Below are 27,629 nucleotides of genomic sequence, written 5' to 3'. Positions count from 1 at the left end.
GTTTTGATTGTTTTTGGTAAGTCGGTATTCCAAAAACTTCGTCATAGTCTATGAATGGACGTCAAGTTTCAACATTAGTTACTACACTTGTAACTATTATTTTTGTAGCTATTATGTAACACTATTTATCACTGTTAGGGTCTGGATGAATATCTGGCGCAATTCTTGGGTATTCCTTCAGCCGGACCAATGTGGGAGTCCCTCTGGATCTGAAACAAAAATTACAAAACATTAATAACATATATTTTTGAAATCTTGATTTGTAATCTCTTAATAAAAACATAAGCTAATTTTGTGGTGAAAAATAAGCTTAATTGGAAGCAAACGTATGAATAATGAAAAAGCCCTTAGTATCAACAACATTATATAACTAACTACTATAGTAAAAACTTCCTGAAAAAACAAACAAATTATACGTCTAATAACACTAGTAATAATACACTTATACTGTTGAACCACAAGACGCTAAGTACATATGAAAGCTGGTAAGTGGTAACCGATTTCGATTGGAATCTATTCGCCTATTGGTTCTGATGATGATTGGAGTGTCCAATCGAAATCGATCACCACTTACCATCTTTCATATGTATTTACCGTCTTGTGATTCAACAGTATAAGTGTAAATATATTATTACTAGTGCTATTAGATGTATAATTTGTTTCTTCTTTTTCAGGTAATTTAATAACACTTGCGATGCTGATCAAGAAGTTATTCAGTTAAAATTTAACCATCTAATTCCTTAACCATCCTAATTGTTCAAATTGAAGCATCGAATGTGCTTGTTCGTTGCACTAACAAAAACACACGTATGTTATTGGTGTATAATAGGCATTTATGAATAGGTATAGGTATTTAATGAAATAGGCACCCCAATGTATTTTAGTTTAGACTTGTTAGTGCGTGAATCTCAGCTAAGACTACCACTGTTCATGCGAGCAGTAATTATTGAAGATCAAATTTCAAATATCCTTTTCAACCTGACATGGGCTAGCCGATGACCGTTGTGGATTCCAAGTACTCCAAAAAAAGTTGACACCCTCTCTCAGCCTGAGAGGTAATTAACATTTGAAGTATTTTAATTTCAGCCCCACCCATAATGCAATATAAAGTTGGAGCACGTACTCACGTTCTGAGTGCCAGCGGGAGTTTGGAGTCAGCAAAGGAGTTCTTTGGTCTCTGAGTCGTTGGGATTCTGACCAGCCTCGCTCCAACCGTTCTACATCTGCCTTGCAGTACTGCATGCCTGGAAATGGTTTGGTGTTGTAGTTAAATCCCAAGTATAATGGTAAATTCAAACGAGTCAAAACTGCAACACTGCATACGTAGATTTCATCGCAATCATTCGGCAACGTAGATAAGGCTTAAGTGTAAAAAAGTTATGCATATAAGCTAAAGTACCTCAAATAAAATATTTTCCCAAATTAACACATTTAGAAATATAATTCAATCTCACGTAAAAATAAGTTAATGTAAAGGACTTGGGATCATAAATTATGAGTGATAGTAACGGGTGGCTGAACAATGACTGGTCTTTTTTAAGGTTTTTCTAGGTAAGCTGTACTAACGTGACAAGTACATGAATAAAATACATATCAGAATTAAATTAGATTACGGATTATTGTGCCCAATAAAATCAGTTTTAAGATGTAACTTTCAGAATTTATATCACATGATATTACTTTCCATTTATAAATATTTGCTATTTTTTACATAAAATACTTAAAACACACTCATTTTAATGTAAAATTGGTACAATAGCGTACAAGTGGTTTCATTACACAAAACATTCAACTTCTCCGAATTGATGAATGAATACTACATGTTAATAAAAACCTCTAGAGTTGGTAGAGCTTAAAATATTTTCGAGTTTAAATTATTTACGATATTGAGAGGAAGGATTTCTTACCTGTGCCTCCAGGGTCGTGCACGGAGAACTGAGACTGACAACTGCCACCCCCTCCACTCAAACCTACCCCCAGGCTGCCACACTTGGAGCTCCTGAATCTGAACAAAATATAAGGAATATTCACATAATAGTGCTATGTAAATACAGTAGTAATAAACAACTAAATACAACACTACAATATTATTACAGCATATAACTGTGATATGACTATATTCACGTAAAAATGACATCGGTTATATTCTTGTTACCTTCCTCACGACTTGGCAAAATAAAAGCAGTTACCATGGTCAGCACTCCCTTGGTAGATAAAATGGAAGCAACGTTTACATCCCAGTAACAGTTATTGTTAACACTTTGGGTAAATAGCAACCTGTTCGCCAGTAATGTTATTGAGTGCTACAACAATACACGTATTTCCCCCATGCAACTGTGTTGTCCATGTGTTTTTAGCATACAGCTTGAGATGAGTCAGTATCTTAGTCAGTATTGCAACAAACCTCACTCATGACAGCGGTGTTGACAGTTCACGGTCCAGAGCCACCAATAAACATTTTAGTTTGTTATTGTACTCAAACGGCTCTCCCCTTGCTTTCCTTCAAGTTCCATGGACGGGCAAAGCAAGTTTTAAAGAGACAACAATCAAGCAGAAAACACCTAAATAAAATAGAAAACTTACGTGTCTCTAGTGAGAGTCAGCAGGGTTGAGTGTAGAGGAGGGGGGACCGCTGGGTCCTCATCACTGTCCTCTTCCTTGTTCTTCGGTGTTAGGTTTTCCTTCTCCCCTTCTCCTTTGTCCTTCTCTCCCACCCCCTTTAGATTGGGGTTGGACGCTCCGTCTGGATGTCTGAGCGCCGATAGAGTCTTACTGTAAGAGAGATAAAATTATCGAATTTTTAGGAGTAATATATCACCTTTTTGGTACGTAGACTTATTGGTCTACCTTCTCAACAGATCTTAATTATTTTTTGGATTTTAGGACCTGCTGGAAACAGGCTCAGAACGACACATAAACGAATAAATGATTTTTCTACTCCAACACATTTGTAGGACACATTCGTTAGGAAGTAATAAATGTGATCAATCTTGATTTCAACCGTGGCAGTTCAGTAACCGATAGAAGATTATTCAGGGGATGGGAGCTTTTCTTTCTTTTCAGGTTAGGTTATACTGTTGGATTGAACATTTATGTATACACTTATTTGAATTATACTTTGTTCACATTTGCAACCGATCCACGTTCCTTATGTAAAAAATCAAAAGCTTATATAAAACCTCAGTTGATGACGAACTTCCACACTATACGGTTAATTTGTCCTAAACCTAAAATCAACATCAGGACTCGAGGATTGAAGTATTCCCCTAACAACGAGTCCAATGATGCCAGAGACTTGTTAGGTAAGTAAATCATTAACGTAGTGAATAATGTTGTTTGACACAATTCAAGCAACGATCGGAATAAGCTATCATTCGGGAAGAATGTTAAACCTTTACAACAACTGCAATATGATAGATTTTTGGTTCCCGTCCTTCCCTCTTAAATTCATAGTTACGATATGATTTAAAGATGTAAGATATAATAATTATAAGCTTTATATTATCCACGTTGAAGGTATTTTGGAATCTAGGACCAAAATCTATATTATTATCATTTTATATTGGACGGTAATGTTTAAATTATAATGCAACCGCACTGTAATTGACTTCCACTTAGCCCAAACTATTTCCAAGATTTCCAACTTTTAACACTAATTTACATGCAAAACCAATAACGTCTCTTCCCATTCCATTTGTAACGCACCGTATCAAAAATAAATCCCTAGATGGCCGTTAGACGTAACAGTAAAAATCCAAATATACCTTTTGCATAAAATTATAAAAGAACACGGGCCGGTTCGCTCAAATGTCAGAGAGAGTATTCAAATGCTGGGCCGTTACAAACAGAATGTACAACGTCATGCAACATAAACGGTAATGGAGTAGATCCCTGGGGCACTCCGCTCTCTTCTACCACCAGGTACTCCCTCTCTCCTGCAAAACTTTCACCATTGTTCCCGGCACTTGGATAATTTCATTACTGGCCCTTGAGGAATTCGTGGATATTAGCCCGAAACTCTAAAATGTTAATCACTTGTTTTTTTGTTTTTTCCTGTAAAAGTAATGGTTGAAAACAATCGTGATTGTGAAATGTTTGGAAACTTTTGTGGTGTACTGAAATGCTTGTTGATTGTAAATGTAATTTGTGTAAAATAATAAAATATATGAAAAAGGTTTAATTAGAAATTATTGGTACAGTAAGAACGTGTTTTAGTTTTATATTTATTACTAGAGAGGTTATAATAACTTAAATCTCAATCTTTTTCAGTGTAATATTAATATGCCACTTGTTTATGACTTTACGATTTTTGACCTTGTGCACAGAAACTTTGAATGTAAAATTTATTAGGAGGAAAACAGAAAATTAATGTCCATAAATTATAGTATTTATTAGAAGGATGTATTATGTAAATTGAATTGTGTACAAGAATTTAAATTTCTAAAAATTTTTACAATTAAATCCTGAATCAATAAACAAATCCTGAATCAATAAACAAATCCTGAATCAATAAATTAGCCCAGCTTTGATTGAGTTCGTGAATAGGACTCTTGTTAATCTTCAACTCACCAATATGGTGGTATGCACTATGCAGTTTCCATTAAAAATAGGGGTTTTCAAACTGTTTTTACACGGATTATAGTAGGTGAAGCCACTAGAAATTTATGTAAGGAGTCATTCAGTAACTGTGGGTGAAAATCATGTAATAATCCTTATAGTGAACGTTTAGTCTTTACTTGCATTACTAGGTAAATTAGCTCTAATTTAAAACCCAATTAATCTGTACAATAGGCCTACTTTGTTAGTGTTATTATCTGTCATTTTTGTCACGTTGTTGTCTTGTTTTTATTATTTTTTGTTCGATGCTGCTTTGTTTCATGGTCATTATGTAACTTATCTTGTTATATTTTTTTGTTATCTTTTCATTCTGCTCATGTGCTTAAAACAAATATATTTTGTAAATGGTGTATCCGTTAATATGAATAAATAAATAAATAATTGTGGAAACAGACTATAAATACGAGGTATCTGTTGGAGTTTATTTCTAAAGCGGGTGTTCCTAGCTGGTGAATACTGCAACTAAGAAACCCCCTACTTTAGTAAAAACCCAGAGTAGGATTTAACAGACTATTAATGATCTGAAAATTGGCAACTAGTATTTTCGTACACCAGAGACTACAAATTTACAAAATACACAAAAAATCATTCTATATAATATTTTCGTTGTACATTGAGTTGGTGGATGAATGGTCCACCAATAATAAAGTAGCTACATGTCAAACCAAATCATACTGACTCACAGGTTGGCGTACAGAGGTGTCTCGTAGAGATCTCCACTGTTGAACCTGAGCTTGCATTTGTCACACAGCTTGTCCGACATTTGATCTCCGCCCTGAAATAAAAACAGCATTACTTTCTCTTTCACACAAACCAACCTGGTGCATTTTAGAACTACTACTGTTAAAACTAATTGACAGTATGCTTTGGTTGTGGTAATAATTAATGATCAAAATTAGTTTGGCTGTGGGAACTTAGTTGGCAGGTCAATGTGTTAAAAGTCCAATTACCGTTTGCAAACAATTTTAATTAAAATTTTTTTAAGAAACAGTTTTTTTACACCAAAAAAAGGTGATCCGGTGTGGATAAATTTATCTTCTAAGATTGGTCAATAGTCCCAGGTGAACACAATCCTTTTTCATGCCTTAGATTATATATTATTATTGCATTGCACTACTTATGTCCACTTTCAAATGTAAAAGTAAAATTTAAAATAAAGACATCACCAAGATTAAATGCATTTTCAATATCATGGGGCCTTTTGTCAGCTATGCTGGCATTATCAGACAAATTTAAAATTCATTAAAATATTAGTGATGTTTTCATTTTGAATATGATTCAACCCAGTATTACCAGTTATTCTTGAAGAAGAGTGTAAGTTGTGTTTGCAAATTACTTATTGTATCGATCTAGGTTGGGATCTTGAACAGTTTCTTCATAGACGTCAGTATTTTGAACAATATTCTGCACATCAACAATCCATTCACCTTGCTGCTTCACAGTTGTCTACTTTTAGGACCTTCCACCCATCGTTTTTCCATCTGTTTTGGTTCGTGCTTAGACTCCTTGTGAGATGTAGTTTTATCTGGGGAAGACTTTGCAATATTCGTCCCAATCTTTACGTGTAATGATGACTTTGATGATTCAAGTTCCTGAAATTTCATATAGGGAATACATTTTGCTCACTAAAAATCATCCTTTTTTCCAAATATGTCTCAAGGACAACTTACCATTATGTAGGCGGGCTCGCTGACTATGCTGTTGTTATCGTAATCACTGAGTTGCTCAGTGCCAGGACAGCCATCCAGCATGTTGGTGAGGGACAAGGACTGACAACGGGCCAAGGGACGGTTCTCCAACTCTCTGCATGTTGTGTCCAGAGCACCGGACATGGACAGGCGGGAGAGCTGAGTGTAGTCGACAACACCTGCAAAACACATGGTGAAACGTTAAGAGCAACAAGAAGACATCGTCACCTACATTATTGAGCAATATTTGGCAATTATGTATGTGTTATATTAGTTTGGAGACTGTAGTTTGAGAGTAGGGGTTTAAACTAATCAACTAACCTTTTATTAACTTCTGAGACACGTAAACTTACGTGTAATACTGTGATGTTATTACGTAGTCCATCTGTTTTATGTTATAGTATAATATATCCTTACCAAACCGTAAATGTAATGTAAAATACGTCAAAATAGTCTAAAATATTTATATTACCTTTGCAAGTTATAAGTTACTACGTAATAAATAAAAATACCCCCGCCGCAGCAAACCTGCAGACTAAGCGAATTTCCATTTGACTGATTGGATTTACACTGAAATGTCTACTTAAAAATATAACATTTATTTTTGATTTAAATAGAATTAGTTTAACAAGTAATTAGGTTTGCTGCATCAGGGAGGGTAAAACTGTTTTTTTTTGTAAAATGTGAATAGTTAGTAAGAAATAAAAACATTTTCCAAATTTGAACAAAATATGTTCACAAACAAGCAAACTACAACAGTTTACTTATTCTCCATAAGAATAACATGGGAATTTTAAATTTACAATTTTTTGGAATTTTCTCCGTAACCATTAGGCGCATAATAACGCTTCAATATACTAAATTATTTGTTTTTTTAAGCTCTACAAAATGGTTTGGAAAGAAATTGCTAAATTTTATGTTTTTTGGGTCAAAAATGGGAAAAACCTATTTTTACCCCATAAAACCCCCCGTAAACCCCCGTTCCCATGGTCCGATCATGCTGGATCGCGAACTCGTTCGAATAAACGTATGTTTACACATTTGTACCAAATTTCATCAAAATCGGATCATTTTTGCTCGAGTTATCGTGCTGACGGACACATATATATATATATATAAATGTTATATATATATACTGGATATATATATATATAAATGTTATATATATATACCGTATATATATATATATGTATATATATATATATATATACGGTATATGAATTTGAACGGATGGTGTTTTTGGCCTCTAGGGACCTCAATACGAAAAAAAAATCGGTCCCGTGTCCAGGTGTTACCATGAGTACTACGGTAATAGCTTATTCCCTATATGGGAAATTCGCTAAAAAACATTTGGATATTAAAGAAGAGATACTAACAGAAAAACAAAATAATCTTGAAATAAATTGTATAAATAAAAAATTTGAAATTAAAAAGTACAAGTCTATGCATTAACATTCAGTGTTAAAGAAATTAATGGTACTTTTAATTACATCCTTCTATTAAACTGTTTTATGTTTTTTTTACAAAAGAACAAACACGACACGCGAAAATGAAATGTTTACACGAGTTTGTTGATGGTAGTTTTTCAAGTCGTTAACAGTCATATTTACTGTGCTTAAGCTACTTCTTAATCTTCATATTGTCAATGTAGAAACGAACGTTTAGCTTAATAGCTGTTAATGACTGAAAATTTAGTACGAAGAAGTATTAACTGAGTCCCTGTCTCTTTTCTAGGAAAAACAAATAGAGTAGTAGTGACAGAAGTAATGAATATATTTTTAAAATCTAAATTGTTTAAAGTTTTAGCTTTGTTACCTCTATTATTTGGAAGAAGTGGAGCTCGATTTCTGTTTATGAACCTTGGAGATCCCTCAGAGAAGTTTTGCATTCGTTGGTTTACAAGTCTGTCGAAGTCGTAAGTCGTTGAATCTATAAAAATAATAAACGAAAATATAGCCTTTGAAAGTATTAGTAGCGTAAGTTAAGTCGCAAATAACACAAAGATCTAGCGTACTTTAACTACTCAAAATTACCTGTTAGATATTTTGTAAAATTTGAAAAATTTCAAACCTTTATACGTTGAAGTAGACAGCAGTATGTGAATAGGAGGCTGACACTGTGGTCTATTTGGATCTTTGCTTTGGTCCACTTCAGGCAGAGGGTTTTCTAGCTGCCCCATGCACAGCGCTATGTCTTCTTCAGTGACCTGAAATATTTTATGTACTTAAGCATCGTAGTCAATAGTGCATTAAAACATATTGCAGGTTGTATTCTGTTGGAAGCAAAAATATTAAAATATTTCACACAAAGCTAAAAGTAGCTTACCTGTAAGCAAGAGTCCTGCATTAGAACAGATTCCTCAGATTCTTCCACTTCCACTATCTCCACTTCAATGTCGTCATCTTCCTCTTCCTCTACACTTTGTGTTTCTTGTATTCTTTGGACTGGAACAACTGGAACAAATTGAAATGACAATTTTACCCTCTTGTAAAATATCTATAGGCAAGCATGTTTCTTTAAAACCTTTTTTCTCAGCTCGTGTGCATCACAGGGGAAATATACTGTTAGAAAGATATTTTCCTGTAGATGTGCAGAATCTCTTTAAAAATTAAAATAGACTAAAAAATAAGCACAAAAAAATCAATTAACAAATTTCAAAAAAAATATCATGGACCTTATTCTTTGCCATGATGGTGACGAAAACGAAATACAAACGGAAAATCAAAACAAATGGAAGAAACTCCAATCACATGTTTTATTTACAGTGTGGGGTAAAAATAGATAAAGTCTGTATATTACATATTTTTGGCCGAATTTCGACCACTGGACGACCTCTAGTTACTATTATCAGGCAACAGTTGCATTTTGAATAGGTTTTACAATCAAATTAATACTTAAAAAAACCGAAGTTTGACAAATATTCTGTAAAATTAATAATGTAGTCTTGTGGAAAGAATGGGTCCCCAATGAAGTACAACCTTACATTGAATTAAATTTGGATATAAAAAACACATAACAGAGGATTTGAAGTTTCACTAATTACCCATAAGTAATCCATTTATAACCACGTACCTCTGCTGAGATCACCGTTTTGCTGAACCACTGTAGTTTGGGTTAGTGGTGGCACAACCTTGACTTCCTCATCACCATCCTCCTGTCCACTGGCTTGTCCTCTAGAAGCCATGAATCTCTCGTAAGCTTCATCAGTGAGAGGCCCCCCTTTGGTCGGTCTGTAGGGCTCCTCTCTTGAGCCACTTGATGAAGACTTACTCTTCCCCTCAGCCTCCGTTCTTCTTTCAGCGCCACAAGTCTTGAACCTCGTAAGATAACTTCTAGATCCCTTCTCTTTCCCACAGGATGATTTATGTCTATGGTGCAACAATGATTGACTCTCCAACCACTTCTTGATCATAGATTTCTTATGGTAATCCATAAACCCGTAGCCCATATCTTGATTGCTTTTTAAAGGACCATCAACCCAAGTTTCTTTCTTGGATAATAGATGTTGCCTACTTTTATGTAATAGGTTCAATTGTCTTGCTTCGACAACTTTTGATCTTGGAATCTTAGGACCATCCACCCATCTTTCTTCCATCTGCTTTGGTTCGTGCTTAGAGTCTTTGTGAGAGGTGGTTTTAGCTGGGGAAGACTTTGCACTATTAGTCCCAATTTTACCGTATAATGATGATTTTGACTTCTCTACACCTGATGAAGAATCTGCGGGTACCTTTTGAGGAGAGCAAGGAAGACTTGATGATTTAGTAGATGACTGTTTTACACTGAGAACTGATCGGTTGTCCCTTGGACTCTGGCTTGGACTTTCTCGATGTTCCATTCCACTTCCTCGTAAAGCTTTCCCCATAGCACACCGATTGTCTCCGGATGTAAGACTTGGAAGGTAGACAGGAGGATGTTCTCCATCGGTCTCCTCGGATCTTCCAACGTATATGACTGTGTCTGCAGACTGTTCGCTGCTAGAGGGATCTACGTCACTTGAACCCGTAGTTCTTCCGATGTCCTCTCCAGCAACCTGCGTAGCGGTGGAATTCCCGAACTGAAAGAAAATGAACGGAGGATATAATAAGGTAACGTTCTTGGCCATACCTTACAAAGTGCATGCACTCAATCTACGAATAAGTAACGAATACCCAACTAGTTTTTCCAAGAAAAGAGTTCCGAATAGCGACTTGTTTGATAGAAAGCAAAATTCTAACAACACAATTAAGTGTTGAAATTTCGGTTACAAGGGGATTTTTTCACAATTAAATTATGTACTGTCGTCATTTATCTAAAGCTTCTTGGGTAAGTCAGCTGTGTAAGAGCATTGTACGTATAAGTTTCTTCTGCCTTAGTGTATTTTCACGCCAAGGGTCCTTTTATCCGAAAAGTAATCACTATATTTAGACAGTTAGTCACTTTGTTTACTATCCTTAAAGGGTTGCATACCTGGTTGGCATACCAAGTGAGTTTAGAACGGAGTAGGATAACATGTGTAACTTTATTACTGAGTAAGATTACGTACCATGTTTGATTGACATTGTTCAAAGACAGATAGGTTCATTTATAAAACCTCAATATCTGCCATGATCTCCAGGTGTGACACTTTCGTTCGTCAGTTCCACAATTATATTGATAAATATCTATATCAAAAGGTTTACTCTAAGCTCCATCAACGTACCTTGACTCTGCGGCGACGTATCCTATGTATCCTAGCAGCCAGCTGGACAGTTCCTAGCGTCTCTGCGTAGTTTTGGGAGGAAGGGGAGACATGTGTTAGGAGAGTCACGTGACAAGTCAGTGACGACAAACAATCCCTTAACACCTGGGTGAGCTTGTGTTCTCTAGGGACAAAACAAACTTTTGAAAACGGTGTGTAACCTTTGACTATTGATTCAACTAGACATTCCATTAATATCTTAAAGTTGTCACCCGTTTCCAATCAAAATAGTCGTAGTTGATGTGAGCCACCGACAGATTGCACTGATCTAAATTAATTACTTTTTTTGTTAAGTACAAGAACTTACCAAGTCAAACTTGTGGAACGACATGTTGTGAGTTATAGCAACTGTTATGGCCCATCAACTTCAGTACCCAATAGTCAATGGCTTAACTTAACAAGTAGCTTGTAAAATAAATGTCGGGTAAACATTTAAACATGATATTGAAGGACTACAGTTTAAAAACTATGTTTTATTGGGCTCTGCAGTACTAAATATTTTCAAAATGACATAATCCATACCTTACACTGAAATATATTCTAAAACAGGAACCATGATGAGAGAAAGTGCAGTACCTTTATATCAAAATGGTACAATAATGTTCCTAGTTACGAATCTTCTTTGTAGGGTTCTTGACAAAACAATAAAGATCGTTCATCGTATATTTTGTGATGGGTGTTTACCTGTGTGGTGGGTGACGATTTCCATTGAAGATGGCTAGAAGGACGTTCCCTATAGCTGATAAACTGAGACCTGAGCTAGGCTTGGAGCGATCACTCGCCCCTAGGTCCAGTAAGTGAAGTCTACTACGACCCCCAGCAACTGTGGAGAAAAGTACTATAAAAGTAATACAATCAGCAATTATTCATTAGCAAAATATTCGTTGAGTTTTCTATAGAGACACGACCACACAAGTAGCCTGCTTATTTGAAAAAATAGACATCCCATATTTTCCTGGACTGTTAGGTCTCTACCAGCCTGTTTTGTATCAAAACAAAAATATCCAGCATATTTTTAACACTTGGTTGTTTATTTCCTACTAGCCTGTTAGGTACCTAACACAACTACCTAGCCTATTTCTCGCAGTCTCCTGTTTTTAATCTCTCCAGCCAGTATATTTCTCGCCAGCCTTTTGATACCTCTCTACCGGAATGTTTTGTATCCCAACCCAAATATTCAACCTATTTATCGCCAGCCTGTTTTGTATCCCAACCCAAATATCCAGCCTATTTTCCGCCAGCCTGTTGTTCAGTCTCTATCAGCCTGTTCTGTATTCATGGCTCGCCGGTTGGATCATTATTCTTCAACCTCATCAATCTTCGCCTCTGCAGCTTCACTCAATAAGACTTAAATAACTTATTGACACCATCCATCTTACTGTCTAGTCGATGGTATTATTTAAAAAGATGTTATGGTAGATATAAACTATTAAATTAATTGTTTTATCGCAGATATTTATTCCAAATTAATGTAAAGTTGCAAATGAATATATAATTTATCACCAAATTAACTGTAAAAATTTTCAAATATAAATTCTGTTTTGAATATTGGACAAGGTCTCTAGTATATATTTTTGATACTTGAATAGTCTGGTCTAGTCTTTAGAAATACAGGGTGTCCCGGAACTCTCTACCAATATTTTAGGGCATTGTTCCTGGGTAAGAAACATATCTAAATATCATATTTAAATTGTCCGGAAGTCCTTAGTTACTCAGATAGCCGCCATTTTGTTTTTTTCACTTATTAATTTTTTTCTGAAAATTGGTTCAACATACGAAGTTGAAACTTTGCACAAACATTTATGACAACTAGACAAAGCTACAAAAAAATTATGACGATTTTTCAAATTCATAAAACAAAATGGCGGCTGTTTAAAATTTTGTTTCTTAAATTACTCGAAAACCGTTGATGTTACAAAAATTTTCCAAAATTTACGTTTTTAAGGCAATTTTATTACAAATCGATCGACACCTTAATCTTTAAGATCGGACGAGTATTAACTGAGATATGGCAGATTTAGTGATACGTGACCGCTTTCAGCATGCGCTGCAACTAATATCCGGCGGTCACGTATCACTAAATCTGCCATATCTCAGTTAATACTCGTCCGATCTTAAAGATTAAGGTGTCGATCGATTTGTAATAAAATTGCCTTAAAAAAGTAAATTTTGGAAAATTTTTGTAACATCAACGGTTTTCGAGTAATTTAAGAAACAAAATTTTAAACAGCCGCCATTTTGTTTTATTAATTTGAAAAATCGTCATAATTTTTTTGTAGCTTTGTCTAGTTGTCATAAATGTTTGTGCAAAGTTTCAACTTCGTATGTTTAACCAATTTTCAGAAAAAAATTAATAAGTGAAAAAACAAAATGGCGGCTATCTGAGTAACTAAGGACTTCCGGACAATTTAAATATGATATTTAGATATGTTTCTTACCCAGGAACAATGCCCTAAAATATTGGTAGAGAGTTCCGGGACACCCTGTATATCAAAATTATGAGTTGTGAGAATATATTTTACTAATCATTTGTACTCGAGAATAAAAAAAATAATTCATTTAATTGTCTTGTATTAAACAGGAAAGAAACGGAAGTATTCCAAACAACAAGTTTCTTAAATTAAACTTTGCACATATCTTAAATATTAAAATACAAATTTGAATAAATCTTAATAAAAAAATTAAATTAAATATGGATAAATAAAGGAAATAAAATGCATGCTTGAGACTACTACAGAATGTTTGTAAAGATAAATTTAAACATTGGCAACTAACATAAAAACAAGGCAATTCCAATCTTACCAATGCTATCAGGGCAGTTTTAAGAACTTTTGATCGAACAAATTTTAAAGAATTTGGCTTCTTTTATAATTTTCTATTTAAAAACAGTTAACAGTACGTAAGTAGTAAGTAAAAATTGATACCCAGTGTAACATGTTTCGTACATCAATTTAACGTCTTATAAATAATAACATAAGTGTAAATATGTTAAGGAACGTCGTAAGACGGTCTCCGTTTGTATTCACAGTTAATGACAACCATAAAATTATGGAGGTTTGGACGCCTTTTTCAATCTTTTGGTTTGAGACTATGTGTGAATTATGGAAGGTTTGGCCTTTACCATGTACTGTTTAATATCGACAGTCAGTGTATTGAAGCAGTATACGTTGGAAGACCTTTTTTACTATCCCCCACAATACTAAAAACTGTTTCTACGTAAACAATGTGTTCCTATTTAAAACTGGTATTTATAACTATCTGAATTAACTAACTGTATATTTACTTATACATATACATATAACATGTATATACTTATAACAGAAAAAAAACGTTATACTTCAAATATATTCGGAAAAAAATAGCTTTCTGTAGCTCACCTGCGCCCTTGGACGCGACGTTGTACTGGTAGATGTGTAGCGTGAAGAGGAAGTGCGCATGCGCAGATCTGGCACTGAGGGCGGAGTCTAGGTAGTACGCAGCCTTGTCTGCTGAGGGGACGCGCAGCTCACTGTAGTTCTGTACTTCCTCGCGCAAGTAAACCCCTGGTGACTGCTCACAATCTGGTAATTAGTGGAAATCAGTATTAATAATTTCTCCCTGGAAATACTGTACATCTTTGATTTAAAGTTTGGCCAGACTCAAAGAGCTGACAACAGCCTCTACCCATACAATAGTCAAGATTACGTAAGTGCAAAGACGTTAGAAGAGACAAACAACACGTGAATGCCACACCTTAGTTTATGGGCTTAAATTGGGTTGAAAAGGGTCCACGCTTTAAAACAACAATGGGTTCTCCACTCGCAGAAAAGTCAGGATCACGACGTTAGGGCAGGCACATTATAAAGAGGTTAGCAGCCCAATTATAATCCAACTAGAAACTAGACTTGAATGATACATTTGAGTTTTTGGTGACTTGTGGTATTGTATTACTGTAAAACTTTATTTCTGTGATCATGAAACCCCTCAGTAATAAATACATCCAAATGTACTAAACTATTTGCTTCTGGTACAAATATGATTGAGAATATTTATTGTAAGCTGTAGGTGTATTGTAAACCCTTACAGCAGTATGATGCTGAGTTTCTCATACTAAAATACTTACTCAATGATTATTGAGTCTATATAGTGGCGTTCCCCGCATCCGTCGTTTTAAAATGTGACTAATTTTTGTACGATGTGGCTGACCTTTAAATAATTTGGATATATTTTACATCTAGTCGTTAGAGCCCGTAGTTACTGTCCTGGGGGCTAGGATTCGAACCATCCAAACACCAATGGTGTTTGGTATGAATTTATACTGTGACACAGTGGAGCGATGCTAGCCTTTAAGCTATAAGCAGGTACATCTCTCAGGGAAAAATACTTTTTATGTTTAAACAACTTCCACCCCTGGGGTTCATACATAAGTACTCAGGTAGACACTAACCGTCAGCGTGTCCTAGGAGCAAGTCCTTCATGCCAGTAGACACCTCCACAGCCGACACCCTGACCGAGAACCTTGCTCCGGTCTTCAGCTTCTGCTCGTTGATTCCGCGGAACAGCCAGGAGATGGCACAAGGGATTACTCCTAGAGCGTCTGGCGATCCTATCATCGTCTGACTTTTGCCTTGAGAAGAGTGGGCAAAAAGTTAGAAAGTCACAAAATTAAAAGTAAGTGACTAGAATTAAGTATATGAATTAGAAGTAAGTAACCAAAACGGGGTTTTCTTATTTTCAATGCTATACACATATAGCTTACTTCATATACCATATTAAAATAATTCCAACATATCTTTTGTCCTATAAATACACCTTTTTTGTCAAATACCCTTAACATGCGTCATCGTTACGTACGTTATGGTACTTAACGTAGGTATCATTACGGTACAATTCGCAGTTATAATATGAACTTATCGGCTCAAGACAGTACCCCTCAGTTACAGGCTTGATGCTGATGGAAACACCATTAACTGAATATTTAGATACTTTTTATACATGCCATGAAGAAGAAACACACATATTCCGTTGTTTTATCAATAACAGTTTTTCAGATAGGCCCGTTTAGCAGCTACAGCCTCAATTATCAGACCGAAAAAAGGTATTCGTAAAAAACATTAAGACAATCCAAACACAATTCCTGCTTATTATAATTGAATAAAACGAATAAATTTGGTCTGTATTGAAATTTTAACATAACTTGTTGTTAGTATTTCCTAGCTATTTGTTTGGAAACTTGACTTCCTCCCAGTCCACATTAGTTAGAGTGCTGATTTAACAAGTTGGAGATTCAAAAAGATTCCCAAAAGGTATTCCTTACAGGGAATCATAAATTGATCCTTTCAACAGACTTTTAGACCTACCTAGCTTGGAGTGTCCAAAGCAGAGGAGACAACCGTCACTTCCATTGATGACGGCGTGCAAAATGTCAACAAGCGCTGTGGAGGTGACGTCCATCTTTGGAGCAAATGAAACAAATGATACTTAATTCCATGACCATTACATGAGTATAGATACGATTTTGTAAGCATTTTAATAAAAAGTTCTATTATTACAGTTTATTCTGTAGTAAGAAAAGGAAGAACAAATATGAGATATCAAAAGCCTTTTTGGCACGTCGGGAACATTTATTTAGTGATAATCCATGCCTGCATTTGTTGATGAACGTTATTGGCATTATTTTATTAGATAAGTTAAGTTACAGGCCACTGTTATGAAATTATCATCTCTAGATTAAAGTAGTAAACAAATATACTAACAAATACAATTACAAAATTTAATAATTCTATGGAAGGTTCCAATTTAAAATGTCCAAAATGATGAAAATTAATAGGATGAGCCTTATTGGCATTGGCCGTTTTGGGTGGCTAGATCAATAGGGCTACAACAGATTACAAGAAGGTCCAATTTTACATCACACCTGATTGTCATCTTCGGTGAAGATAGCGTCGAATGCGAACATCTTGGGGGCGGCGACTGCCACCCTCCTGTCCTGGGCCTCGGGGGTGTGGCTGGCAGCGGGGGCGGGATCTGTCAAGGTCACCTGCTTGTGACGTCGGTCTACCTTGAAACTGGCCGTGTCTTCTGAACTGCCAGCCACCTTCAGCATCACCTTCACCTGGAATAGGAGTTGTAATGTCGATCACCATAAGACGTGTTGATTGCGACTCTGATTTCTTACGGCTTGACCTTAGTGAAGAAATCCTCTTTTTATTTGTGAACTAATGGTATTACAAAACAACCAAGTAACCGGTGAATCTCTTATAGTCTCGAGAGCTAGCTTCTTTGAAGAATGTATATTGAATATCCCTCATTGTACGGGGAGATTTGTTACCTGTCTTTTTTCTAGGTAAAGGGTAAATTTATAAGAGTTAATCATTTGGTAAGATAGGTTAGGAAACAAAGTAGAAGATTTGTTTGAAGTTCATTGTTGGTAATGATGAATTAATGTTGTTTAAAGGTTGGGCATTACCTAGCTCAGTGGTAAATTAAAATATACGACGTTTCGTGATCTGAAATCGAACCCCGTCCTTAGGTGAACAAAATTAACTGACACATCACTCTACCAAGAATACAGAAACCCCATATTAAATTAGCTATAAGAGCAACTAATAGAACAGCTTAGTCTCATTGGCAGCACTATTGCTAGCTGTGCAATTAGTGTTCCATTGTTGTGAGCTGTTTCCCTTACTTTTCTTTTCCTACGTATGGATTTTTTGTGTTTTGTGATTGGTTATACAATCTGCATTTTGTATCCATACTTGACTGCTAATTTTTGTAGCTATTCCAACTGAGATTGGGTTTTGTGTATTAGTTGCGACGTGTCCGTTATGTTTTTTTCACCTGAGGACGGGATCAAATTTCAGATCCCGAAACGTTGATATTGCATTTTACCACTATGATTGAAAATGTCCGCTATAAACTTTCAAACAACAAAATGCAAACGCAATAAATAATACTTTAATGTAAAACATTTAGGAAATAGTAGGTAATTCCATAACGAATCCATAAAGAGTCGGTTGTAATAAAGTGTTTTAATAGCCTTTTTGTAAATATTTAAATACCAGTTTAAATAAAACTTATCTACATGAAATTTCACAAAATTACCACCCCAAACTCCTATAATCCCCCCCTCTAATTACCATTTAATATTTTATCTTTCATCCTAGCTCTAGCTAAGCTGTCATTACAGCCGGCAGCCAAACACGACGTAAATCCTTGATTTGCCTCATGGATGGATCGTCAGCCCGTCACAAAGGGAAGTTTAATGTTTCCCCTCATCCCCTGAATTGTTACGCAGTTTATCGGCACAGTAAACCCCCTCCCCCTCCCCTCCCCCAGGCTATCAGACGTTAATTGGCACAGTAATCCTTGTAAGTGATAGCCCGTCTGTGACTCGCCCCAGGCCTAGTGTACACCGTCCAATCAGAAGCCAGGACTTTGTCGCTCGTCTTGGAACGACGCTGTTATCTGCTTAATTGCCCTAAGTTGATGGATAAAATGTCTGGAGATTGTTTATGGCTGAAAGTTGGAGGTGATTGAATGAGTTCCATTTGTATGCTTTTTTACTTTATGGAAATGGAAAATCTGTTGTTGTATTGTTAGTTTACAAATCGAATATAGGTAGAATATAATCGAAATAGGTTAATAATATTTTATGTATGAACTTAATTTTATTTAAATTATGGTTACTTCTTAATTTACAAAATTATACCCTTACTATGCATATAATTTTGTTTATTGATATTGACAATTGCACCAAAAACATTCAAAACTGCATAAAAATACTATATTATTTAACATTTTATAATACCACCTAAACCGGAGTTAATTAGGGGGTAAACAAGTTTTGCAACTAAATAATTTAAGTTTTCAGGTAAATGATTAGGATAAATTTGAGTTAAAAAGGGAAATTCACTCTGTAATTACATAAATTATTGACTTTACCAATATAAACTATGGTTGAATCATGCTAAAATTTAGAATACAGTATTACAAGATTCACTAAATCCTGGAACTAACTGGCTTAAAAAGAGATAAAAAAAAAACAGTTCACAAGGCTTGAAATTGAAGGACGTGGATTCTTTTAGTTTCAAAGAAGTGCGACAGGGTGATTCGAACTACGAGTACTTTGATTAGCTAGGTGCCTTGGCATTGCCTGTACAGCGTTTGAAACGAACAATTCAAGTTGATATTGTAACCACGATACCCATTAAAGAAAAAAAGCATGCTTATATGGACAAATATTTACGATGAACAAATATTAACTGATACGTGATATGATTAAAATGGAAAAGAACAAAGTCTGAATGTACTAAAGAACGTATATTTCTAGCTGCAATCCTTTGTACAGCTGAGCATCTCTGTGAAATCACACAAACACTCTCAACAGAAACGGCAACGACAAGAAAGGAATACACAAAAGAGAGGAATAAAAAACATTGTAAACACATTATAGGTCCTTATTAAATACTGGACGAGAGAGCATGATATTTCACTGTTTTGCAGCTATCTCCAAATGTGGAATAAAAATACACAAAAAAACGAACCTAGCATTAAAATATACTTTGAATATTAGAATATAATAATAGATACTTATTTCAGTCAAACGTAAGAGAGAACACCCCAGATCAAAATATCCAATAAAATAATATTTTAAAATTTTCCCTACTGATCAATAAGTTCCCAGTTTGTAATAATATTTTATACCATTGTTCTGCATTGTAAAATATAAAATCGAAATTCGTGTTTTTCTCTCTTCCCTTTTATTGCGTTGTTTATTAACTTTAGACAACAATAACAAGACAATCATAAAATACAAGAAAGATATTTTTGAAGATGATATCATGTTTCTATTGTTAGTAAAAATATTTCATAAGTTTTTTTAACAGAAACACACGTTAATTTTACTTACAAAAGTGTAATGATGAATGAATATAAAAAACACTATAAGAGCAATTGTAAAATACTTTTGAATAATAATGTAGCAACTACAAAAAAAAACTGTTCACGTTGCAACCATTAAATAGGAACATGGTTTAATACAGTTGTAGACTGAAATTATTCCAGTATAAGATAATAAACGTAATTCAAGGGGTCTGAAAAAAGGGAAAATTAGAGGGCATTTTATAAACAAGCCCCAAACAACATGCACTTCATCATAGGACACTTGGGGGTCGTTTGGATTGTGGGAGGCGGGGGCTAAAAAACTCAAATTCCACTCTTGAATGAGACTCAGTTTGAATGTTAATGTACAATATGAACTGAAAGCGTGTTTTTCTGTTTTAAATCCAATTTTACCATAAAAATGTACTGTGGATTTTTACCTCGTGCGTGCACATGATTAATATGACAATGAGAAAAATTAGGAAAACTACATATTTATGATTAATTTTTTTGTAAGTTTAAGAATATTGTTTTGTCCTCAAGTTTTCTTTATACAATGAATATTTAACTTTTAGGTTAAAAAATTAGATTCAAACAATCAACATGGACAATTTGTTAAGACTACTGTTAAGTTCTATGTAAGGTGTTTCAGTAATTTCTAGGTTATAGCTGTGTTTCTGAACTTATTCTGTACTAATGGCAGTTTCTCGCCTAAAAACGGGGTCAGACTCCAGATCCCGAATCATCATGAAACTTATTTGATTGTTAATTCAAGAAGTTTTTATTTTTATAATAGTACTTACACGTATCCCGCTAATCGAAAGTGTATTTAGCCACAACTTAATATAATAGATTAATTAAAGAAGTAAATAACAATAATAAGTTAGAATAATTCTTACTCACCCCCAAATAAAAAACTTAGATTAAAAAAGGAAATTGCCATAATTTAAAACCTCACTTAGAAAAAAAAAAAAAACGATGTAATCATAAACAATAACTCGTATCCTGGTTATATAACCAAACATTAAAGAGCAAATCATTAAATTAACCCTAAAATAAACTATAATTTCGTCGACACTAGCACCCAGTGTCACCAACTAAACACGTAAAACGAGCTTCAAATGTTACAAATGGATGAAAAGTCTACTTGTGTGAGTGAGTCTATTATAAAACTCACTCAGTGATTCAAGCAGACTCTTTGGTTCAGAAGATCACTTAGATTAAGCTACCATGGTTAGTGAAAATCATAAATTTAGCCTAAAGTCTTTAATTACGTCAGAGACGCTTAGAGCCTCCCCTAAGTGATCTTTGGATGACCTTTCTCCCCCAAGTGAAGACGGGTCCTGAGACAGTGGAGACCTTCTTGAAGCACTTGGCATTTAATTAACACCTAAAGTCACGTGGTTTGAGCAAATTTACCTTTAAAAGGTCAAGGTCTTCCCCCTTGTGTATGATTAATTAACAACACTATCATAACGAGTCAGGAAGATCCCAGATTTCTTGGGTAACTCCTATGAGCTCAGAGACATGTACATTTTTGTGTACCGATGTTAAGTAGACAAACAATAACATAGCTAAAACGTAATCTAAGTAAAACCGGAATTAAATTAAATAAATATTTTTGCTTGATTTTAGTTAAGGTGTCATACACAATATAACCTAAAACATTTAAACAACGAGGATCAACTGTATTTTATCAAAGCTTTTTCACAATTGCAGCCCGGTTAGGGTTTTAGGGGATTACGTGTAAGGTGCACAAGTCAACTAACAAATAGCGTAAGTATCAGTTTAGACCATGGATTCACTGCTAATTAATAGATATTAGGTATTCACATGTTATATTTTTGTATGCAGTTTTATACAAAGGTGACATAGCTAAATCAAGACATCGACAGTGTGTGGTTTGAAATGTTGGCTTCTTCCAGATCATGTTAACCTGACCGGACAAGCCAATTTTGATTTTAAGTAGCCTATATGATATTATATTTTCCCCATCCGTCAAAAGTATAAAAGACCAAAAGAAAATGTAAAAGAGGCTGTTTAGCAATCGGAACGGAATGGATCATTAGCATAATCCAAATTAATTGATCATTTAAGTATTTTTTTTCGAAAAACCACTGCTGCAAATAAGTTATTGATTTTTTACGAGTTAACTTAAGTAAAAAAAAAATAAGTGATACAGAGATAGACTAGTGGTAAATCATAAATTAAATTTGTTTTATTCATTACCATCTTTTTTCAAACTGGCGTCCTTCAAATGAGACTTTGGAGTATTATTTGTACATAATTATGTTGTTATTACATCCGTAGACTTTGAGGTTTGGGCCTTGTCTGTTACGTCTAATTAAAAAGTATCAATCCCTTTGAGGAAACCCTGTATATATCTTCAAATCTTCACTACAGAATGTTATTGGTATGAATGGATGTATAGGTTTGGCTACACTTACATTGTACTGTTGTACTTCTTTGCTAGGTTTCCTACGAATTAACCTTACTGACTATCCAAATCTACCTTGCCAACTCCAGTGATATCCTTGCCCCCTATTCTCCTGAGCAGTGCTGGAGGTATAGGGGGTGGCGCCCTCACCAGCGCCCCACAGAAGCCCCCGGGCGCCCCTGGTGGCTCCTCCTCCAGCCTGCGTCGTCGGTGACCGTGTGAGTGACATTGGCTCATCGTCTGCTCAACTCCTCTGGAAAAAAAGAAAAACACATCAAATAATTTACAAATTTAACTTACAATACAACTTGGGTGATACAAAGTCCCAAAAATGATTTGCTGGATGAAAATGTACTTTCCCAATTCCACAATGAAAGCCCGGAATAGGTCATAAAAAGTTAGAGGAGTTTGTTTTATCAGTTTTACGTGTTCGTTTCCTTATAATACCATCAGATAAAGGCTAAAGTTGTGACCTTCATTCAATTCCAATAATGATCCTAATTTTTCAAAATCACCAATTGCTCTCAATGCAACACATATTACAACGACCAAAGTCAGTGACGAAAATGGTCGTTAAATGAATTACATGACAGCTTTCTTGATGAATGAAACATGCAAATTTTATTAAGCTGAATTACATATTAAAACCACAGTATTCGAGGACCTCTGGGTACAGTCTCAAATGATAAACAAGTTGTCCAAAATAAACCGGCCTTTCGTGTACAAAGTGAACGTGGTAACTGGTTGGCTACCCAACTATGACTTTTTGTTTCACCCTTGGTCAAAACTAAGATTTGTTAATATTTTATATCGTTACTAGTGTCCCTGTTGCTCGAAATCGAGCAATTGCTAAGTATTACAGGCGTTATTTTAAAACGAATAACAGTCATATTTTTTATGCCTATAAAAGATTCGACTCAAAGATTATGGAATACTCAAGATGTACTTAACAGATCGATATAATCAACTTTTCTTGTAAATATCTTATCATTTTTCAAAAGCTGATTTTGTTTTTTAGTGTTTATAACACACATTATTTCTATTTCTTCCCCTTGGTGGTGTTCTATGACTTTCCTATGTTTCCATAGCTTGCAAATCGTCTCTTTCAATGATTACTAAGAAATGCAGCACAGTGTTAATTCAGTTTTCTTTTTAGTATATCAATTTATCCAGGCTCTCTCGTTTTTTCCCATTGTAATAATTACGCCAACCCAAATTCAAATAGTAACTATTTCATTTCAACCGAGTAAGTAAATGTTTGTGGCAAACTAACTGTTAAATTAGCAAACTTATTGACTGTTTACAATTAACATATGTTCTTCTTCTCACTTTTAATTTCTGACAACAGCTGGAGTTTCATAACAATATTTGTTTCCCATGTTAATATTATGGAGGAATACGAAACTTTAAAGGGCCCCAGGGCCTCACCCTCTAACTATTTCCCTAAAAAGAAAGTTTCCTGCACAACTTCACGTTACGCTCTTTCCAATGACACCAAGAACATGTAAATCGGTTCAGTAGTTTCGGAGGAGTAATTGTCACAAAAAACCTGCTTGCGTATTAAATAAGTATAGATGTGCAATGCCATTGCGTACGTCTTTATAGAAGCATATTGCACAGTACGCAAATTATGGCTCGTATCACACCCCAAGGAGAAACGTATGTGGTTATAAATTGCTTTATTTAGTAAAAGCTTATCAGTGAAAAAGTTTCGCACTGTGATAAACTAATGGCGGATGTACAAATTGTTTAGTGAATCCTGATAACTTTGATGCATTTAATATTCCATACAAAACCTGATACCATAAAAGGTAAATTTACAAACAAGGGTCTTGGAATAAGAAAAATCCAAGTTTCAACAATAAAAGTCTCCTAAAGACTAAGGGTCAAATATTTCATACATTCTTTAAGAAATTATGATGTGGAAATGTCGGGCTATTTATGTTTCAAGGAGTGGATAACATTGATTTTTAAATAATAAAAACATTGTTTGGTGGAAAATAAAACAGTATATAAGGGTTACAATTAGAGTAAAAACACCGTGTTCATCTGTATTTACTTATTTTGTTCCCAAACTTGGTTTCGTTTTGAATTTCTTAAAATATGAAACCGCGAAGTTATTAGAATTATATGAAGCTGCAAGCTTCAAAGCTAAATTGAGTACGTGTAGATTGTCTGGCCTGATAGAGTTTACCCGATGTAAATAAGGTCTACATTTCGTTTCGGAAGAAAGGTTTACTGCCAGTGATAAGCATCGAGCTTACCGTTGTCAGGGCAACAACTCGCTTTCAGATACTTCTTATCATTTACCTTTTACTTTCTTAACAGAATTGTACTTTTTCCTCAATCTCAACCCTTATACCCCTAAAATACTTTAGAATTTGTAAGCTCAAGCAAGTTTAGGCTAACAAAATAATAATCAGAATACTGATATCCCCTTACATCTTCAACGAAAAAATTTACATTTTAAGGTATTTGCTACTAAAACTTAGCTCAGAAAATAATATTCCTAGTTTAAAATTATTTTAGTTTCAAAATTACGATCACTTTTCTGTATAAACTACATATAGTTTACAATTTGTGTTCTTCAAAAGAATCAGGATCAGTCCTGTTTCCAAGTAATCAGTATAAAGTAGTAAATGTTAACCTGTTTTGAAAGTTTTTTGGATGAAATTTTAATACATCTTAAAGGGAAATGTTTGCTGCAACCATGGAATTATAAAATTAAGATACATTATACAATTTATTACACTGAAATTCCTGGAGTAATATAAGGAGATTGAGAAAAATGCATGATACTGAGTGTTATTTAGAGATGTCTGCTTATGTGGTTGGAACCCACATAAACGGGGTTTATGCGGGGTTTTATGTGGTTGGCTTTCATTATGAGAAGCTGTGTTCAAATCCCACCAATGATTTTATTCCTAGCTCTTTATTGATGTGACCTACTGACCCTAAGAATGCAATGGAAACAAAAAGGGTGAGGTAGTCTTGTCTAGCTGGTGAGGAAAACATTCTCTATATTGGAGTTTGCATTGTATTTTTATATTAAAATTAATTATTTTGCTAGGTGATATAGACCAGTAAATATCTCAGAAAACCAGGGTTGCTGTGCAAAATTTCGAGAAGTTTTGACTTTTGGATATGTACTTGTACATGGTATTTTATTAACTATTCGATTGTGGAGAGAAACTATGAAAATACGAAAAGGTTTGCCATTGACACAAATACACTGATGAAAATTGTGGACTGTATGTTACTTATTTTTATTTTTTTACCCTTATAAACATAGTTTCTGGTTAAAATATAGTACAATATACAATAGTGTGCTACATATTACGATATTTCAACAAATAAATAGCTGTTCACGCCATGGACAATATTATTTGACCAGCATTTACTACAAAAACGCAACCACTTTAAGTGGTCTACATAAATTTGGGCGACTTACGGAAGAAGGGTGAAAGGGTTCTGGCGACTTATGGCGGAGGAATATGGAGGTATAAAGCCATATGGACGGAGCAGTAAAGTTGATGTACACAACGCACGTGGTACACCGTCTCTACCAGATATATTTTATTATCATTCCCCGTACCGATCAAGTATTACGTGTAGCTCAAGTAAATGCGAAATTGTGCTTTATATTTTTCGTATGGTTTTGATAAAGTTTCACAACAATAAAGAAACATAACGTAATCATGAAACTGGGGTTACGTTGCTGAAACCAATTTTATATGATCTTGTTTAGAAACTGCCGAAAAGGAACTCACTGAAGAGTTAGTTTACATTTGACAGCAGGCAGTTTTAAATAAGAAATTAAACATCTTATTTTAATTATAATTTTATTTGTCAACGCAGAATTTTTATATTCAGGTCGTGATTTAAACGTACATATACTTTTTTAAAGTACTTAAAGTTAAATAAATTACTCTAACTTGTTGTCATCAAATATAATTTATAAGGCTAACATGTATTTGAAATGTATAAACGATAGTTATCTGGACTAGTAGTTTACCAACTTCGTGCTTTTTTAAATTAATTTTTGTAAAAAAAACTTATCTTTATTAGGTTTCAACTCTTATTTTAATTAGGTGTAAATGTAAGAATGTCGTCCAGGAGAGAACTTGAGCACTTATAAGTTCATTTAAAGAGGTAAAATACAACATCGCAGCAAGAAAACATATATTTTTTTAAAGTTAATGCAGCTACAAACAAAACGTCAAAAAGTAATAGTATGTAATTCCAACCAATTCTATTCATTTAGATTAATTCACTTTACTAAACAATATCTATGAAAAAAAACCTATTAAAATTAATATTAAATTTTAAAATAGATATTGGCCTAATAAAAAAAATTATGTTGTGGTTAACGTTACTGTACGGATAAGGCCTTGAAAATGAATTAATACCGTTTTGAGTAATGAAGCTGGAAACCTGATATTTCACTAGCAATTAAGCAAGAGTGATAATAATGACCAATTAAGATAATTACTTAATCTATTACAATATAATCTTAATTGTCACAGCTAGAATGCCACTGAAATAACTAGTTGTAAAAAAATATGATTATTTAGTTTTAATTTCTTACAAAGTAAGAAAAAGTGTATTATACCATTAGACTAAACTAAAACATACCTCGTCCTGCAGTTGAAATAGTGTGTTTTAATAAACTGCATTTTTATGTTTCGCCATATTTTTTTCTAGTTTGCTGCCATTTCTGTCTCTGTCAGTGCCGTGATCGGGTTACAGTAAGTGTTGTAGGCCTACATGTAAATGTTTTTGTTCGTGCGTGTCAAAATGTGTACATTTTTATGTTTTTAATGTAAAATTTGACGACCTGACGAGTCTAATTGAGATATTATAATGTCCTATATTATCCTAACGTTTCTGTATACCACTCTAAAATGCCGAATATGATAAAACACATTTAGTGTATACTATTTGAACTGCAAGACGAGGTATGTTTTAGTTAAGTATATACTAAGCAGTTTATGAAGTACAAAATGGAATTTAATTTTACAATTAATAACACCTTACGATTCCAACATTTTTCTTTACTAGGGCAGTCATAACATTGTCAAAGATTGTGTTTTACAGCTGTTGACAAACAAAATTAAATTATATAATTATCTGGTTATTGCTTCAACCACTAAAATACCAAACAAAGTTGTTCCGGAGTTTGTAAATTTAAAATGATTTAACTTTTTAATTATCATTATAATAATAATGTTGATCTGTGACCATTATCAACCAAAACTATATCACCGCATGGTAATTTAGAACAAAACCTTTATGTGTAATTTTCTAA

At 34.3% G+C, this 27,629-nt stretch overlaps 1 protein-coding gene across 1 annotated transcript; it reads right to left on the bottom strand.

Annotated features, from left to right (window-relative positions):
* LOC128985250 (kinesin-like protein CG14535) lies at positions 1–25,336 on the bottom strand. Its single transcript, XM_054404642.1, has 18 exons — positions 25,275–25,336; positions 22,397–22,574; positions 16,919–17,116; positions 16,362–16,455; positions 15,449–15,628; positions 14,400–14,582; positions 11,707–11,845; positions 10,984–11,146; positions 9,378–10,359; positions 8,631–8,758; positions 8,376–8,511; positions 8,121–8,234; positions 6,288–6,484; positions 5,301–5,392; positions 2,584–2,772; positions 1,908–2,005; positions 1,128–1,244; positions 1–209 (listed from the first exon to the last, which is right to left on the bottom strand). The coding sequence occupies exons 1-18, from the start codon at positions 25,334–25,336 to the stop codon at positions 178–180; spliced, it is 3,282 nt and encodes a 1,093-aa protein (XP_054260617.1). The 3' UTR covers positions 1–177.
* Positions 25,337–27,629: the final 2,293 nt, after the last annotated feature.

Source organism: Macrosteles quadrilineatus, unplaced genomic scaffold (genome assembly GCF_028750875.1).
Source record: "Macrosteles quadrilineatus isolate MER2022 unplaced genomic scaffold, UCM_ALF_1.0 Scaffold_2__2_contigs__length_208266976, whole genome shotgun sequence".
In the NCBI taxonomy this organism is placed as follows: Eukaryota; Metazoa; Arthropoda; class Insecta; order Hemiptera; family Cicadellidae; genus Macrosteles; species Macrosteles quadrilineatus.
Note: the sequence above shows the minus strand (reverse complement) of the source record. Positions and strands in the feature narration are given on the sequence as shown.

Excerpts from the sequence above, each read along its gene's own strand:
- LOC128985250 (XM_054404642.1), bottom strand. The coding sequence starts at position 25,336 with ATGTTTTCCTCACCAGCTAGACAAGACTACCTCACCCTTTTTGTTTCC. Across the intron at positions 15,629-16,361 it reads CTTTGGACACTCCAAGCTAG|GCAAAAGTCAGACGATGATA; the intron begins GTAGGTCTAAAA and ends ACTCTTCTCAAG. Across the intron at positions 14,583-15,448 it reads GCTCCTAGGACACGCTGACG|ATTGTGAGCAGTCACCAGGG; the intron begins GTTAGTGTCTAC and ends ACTAATTACCAG.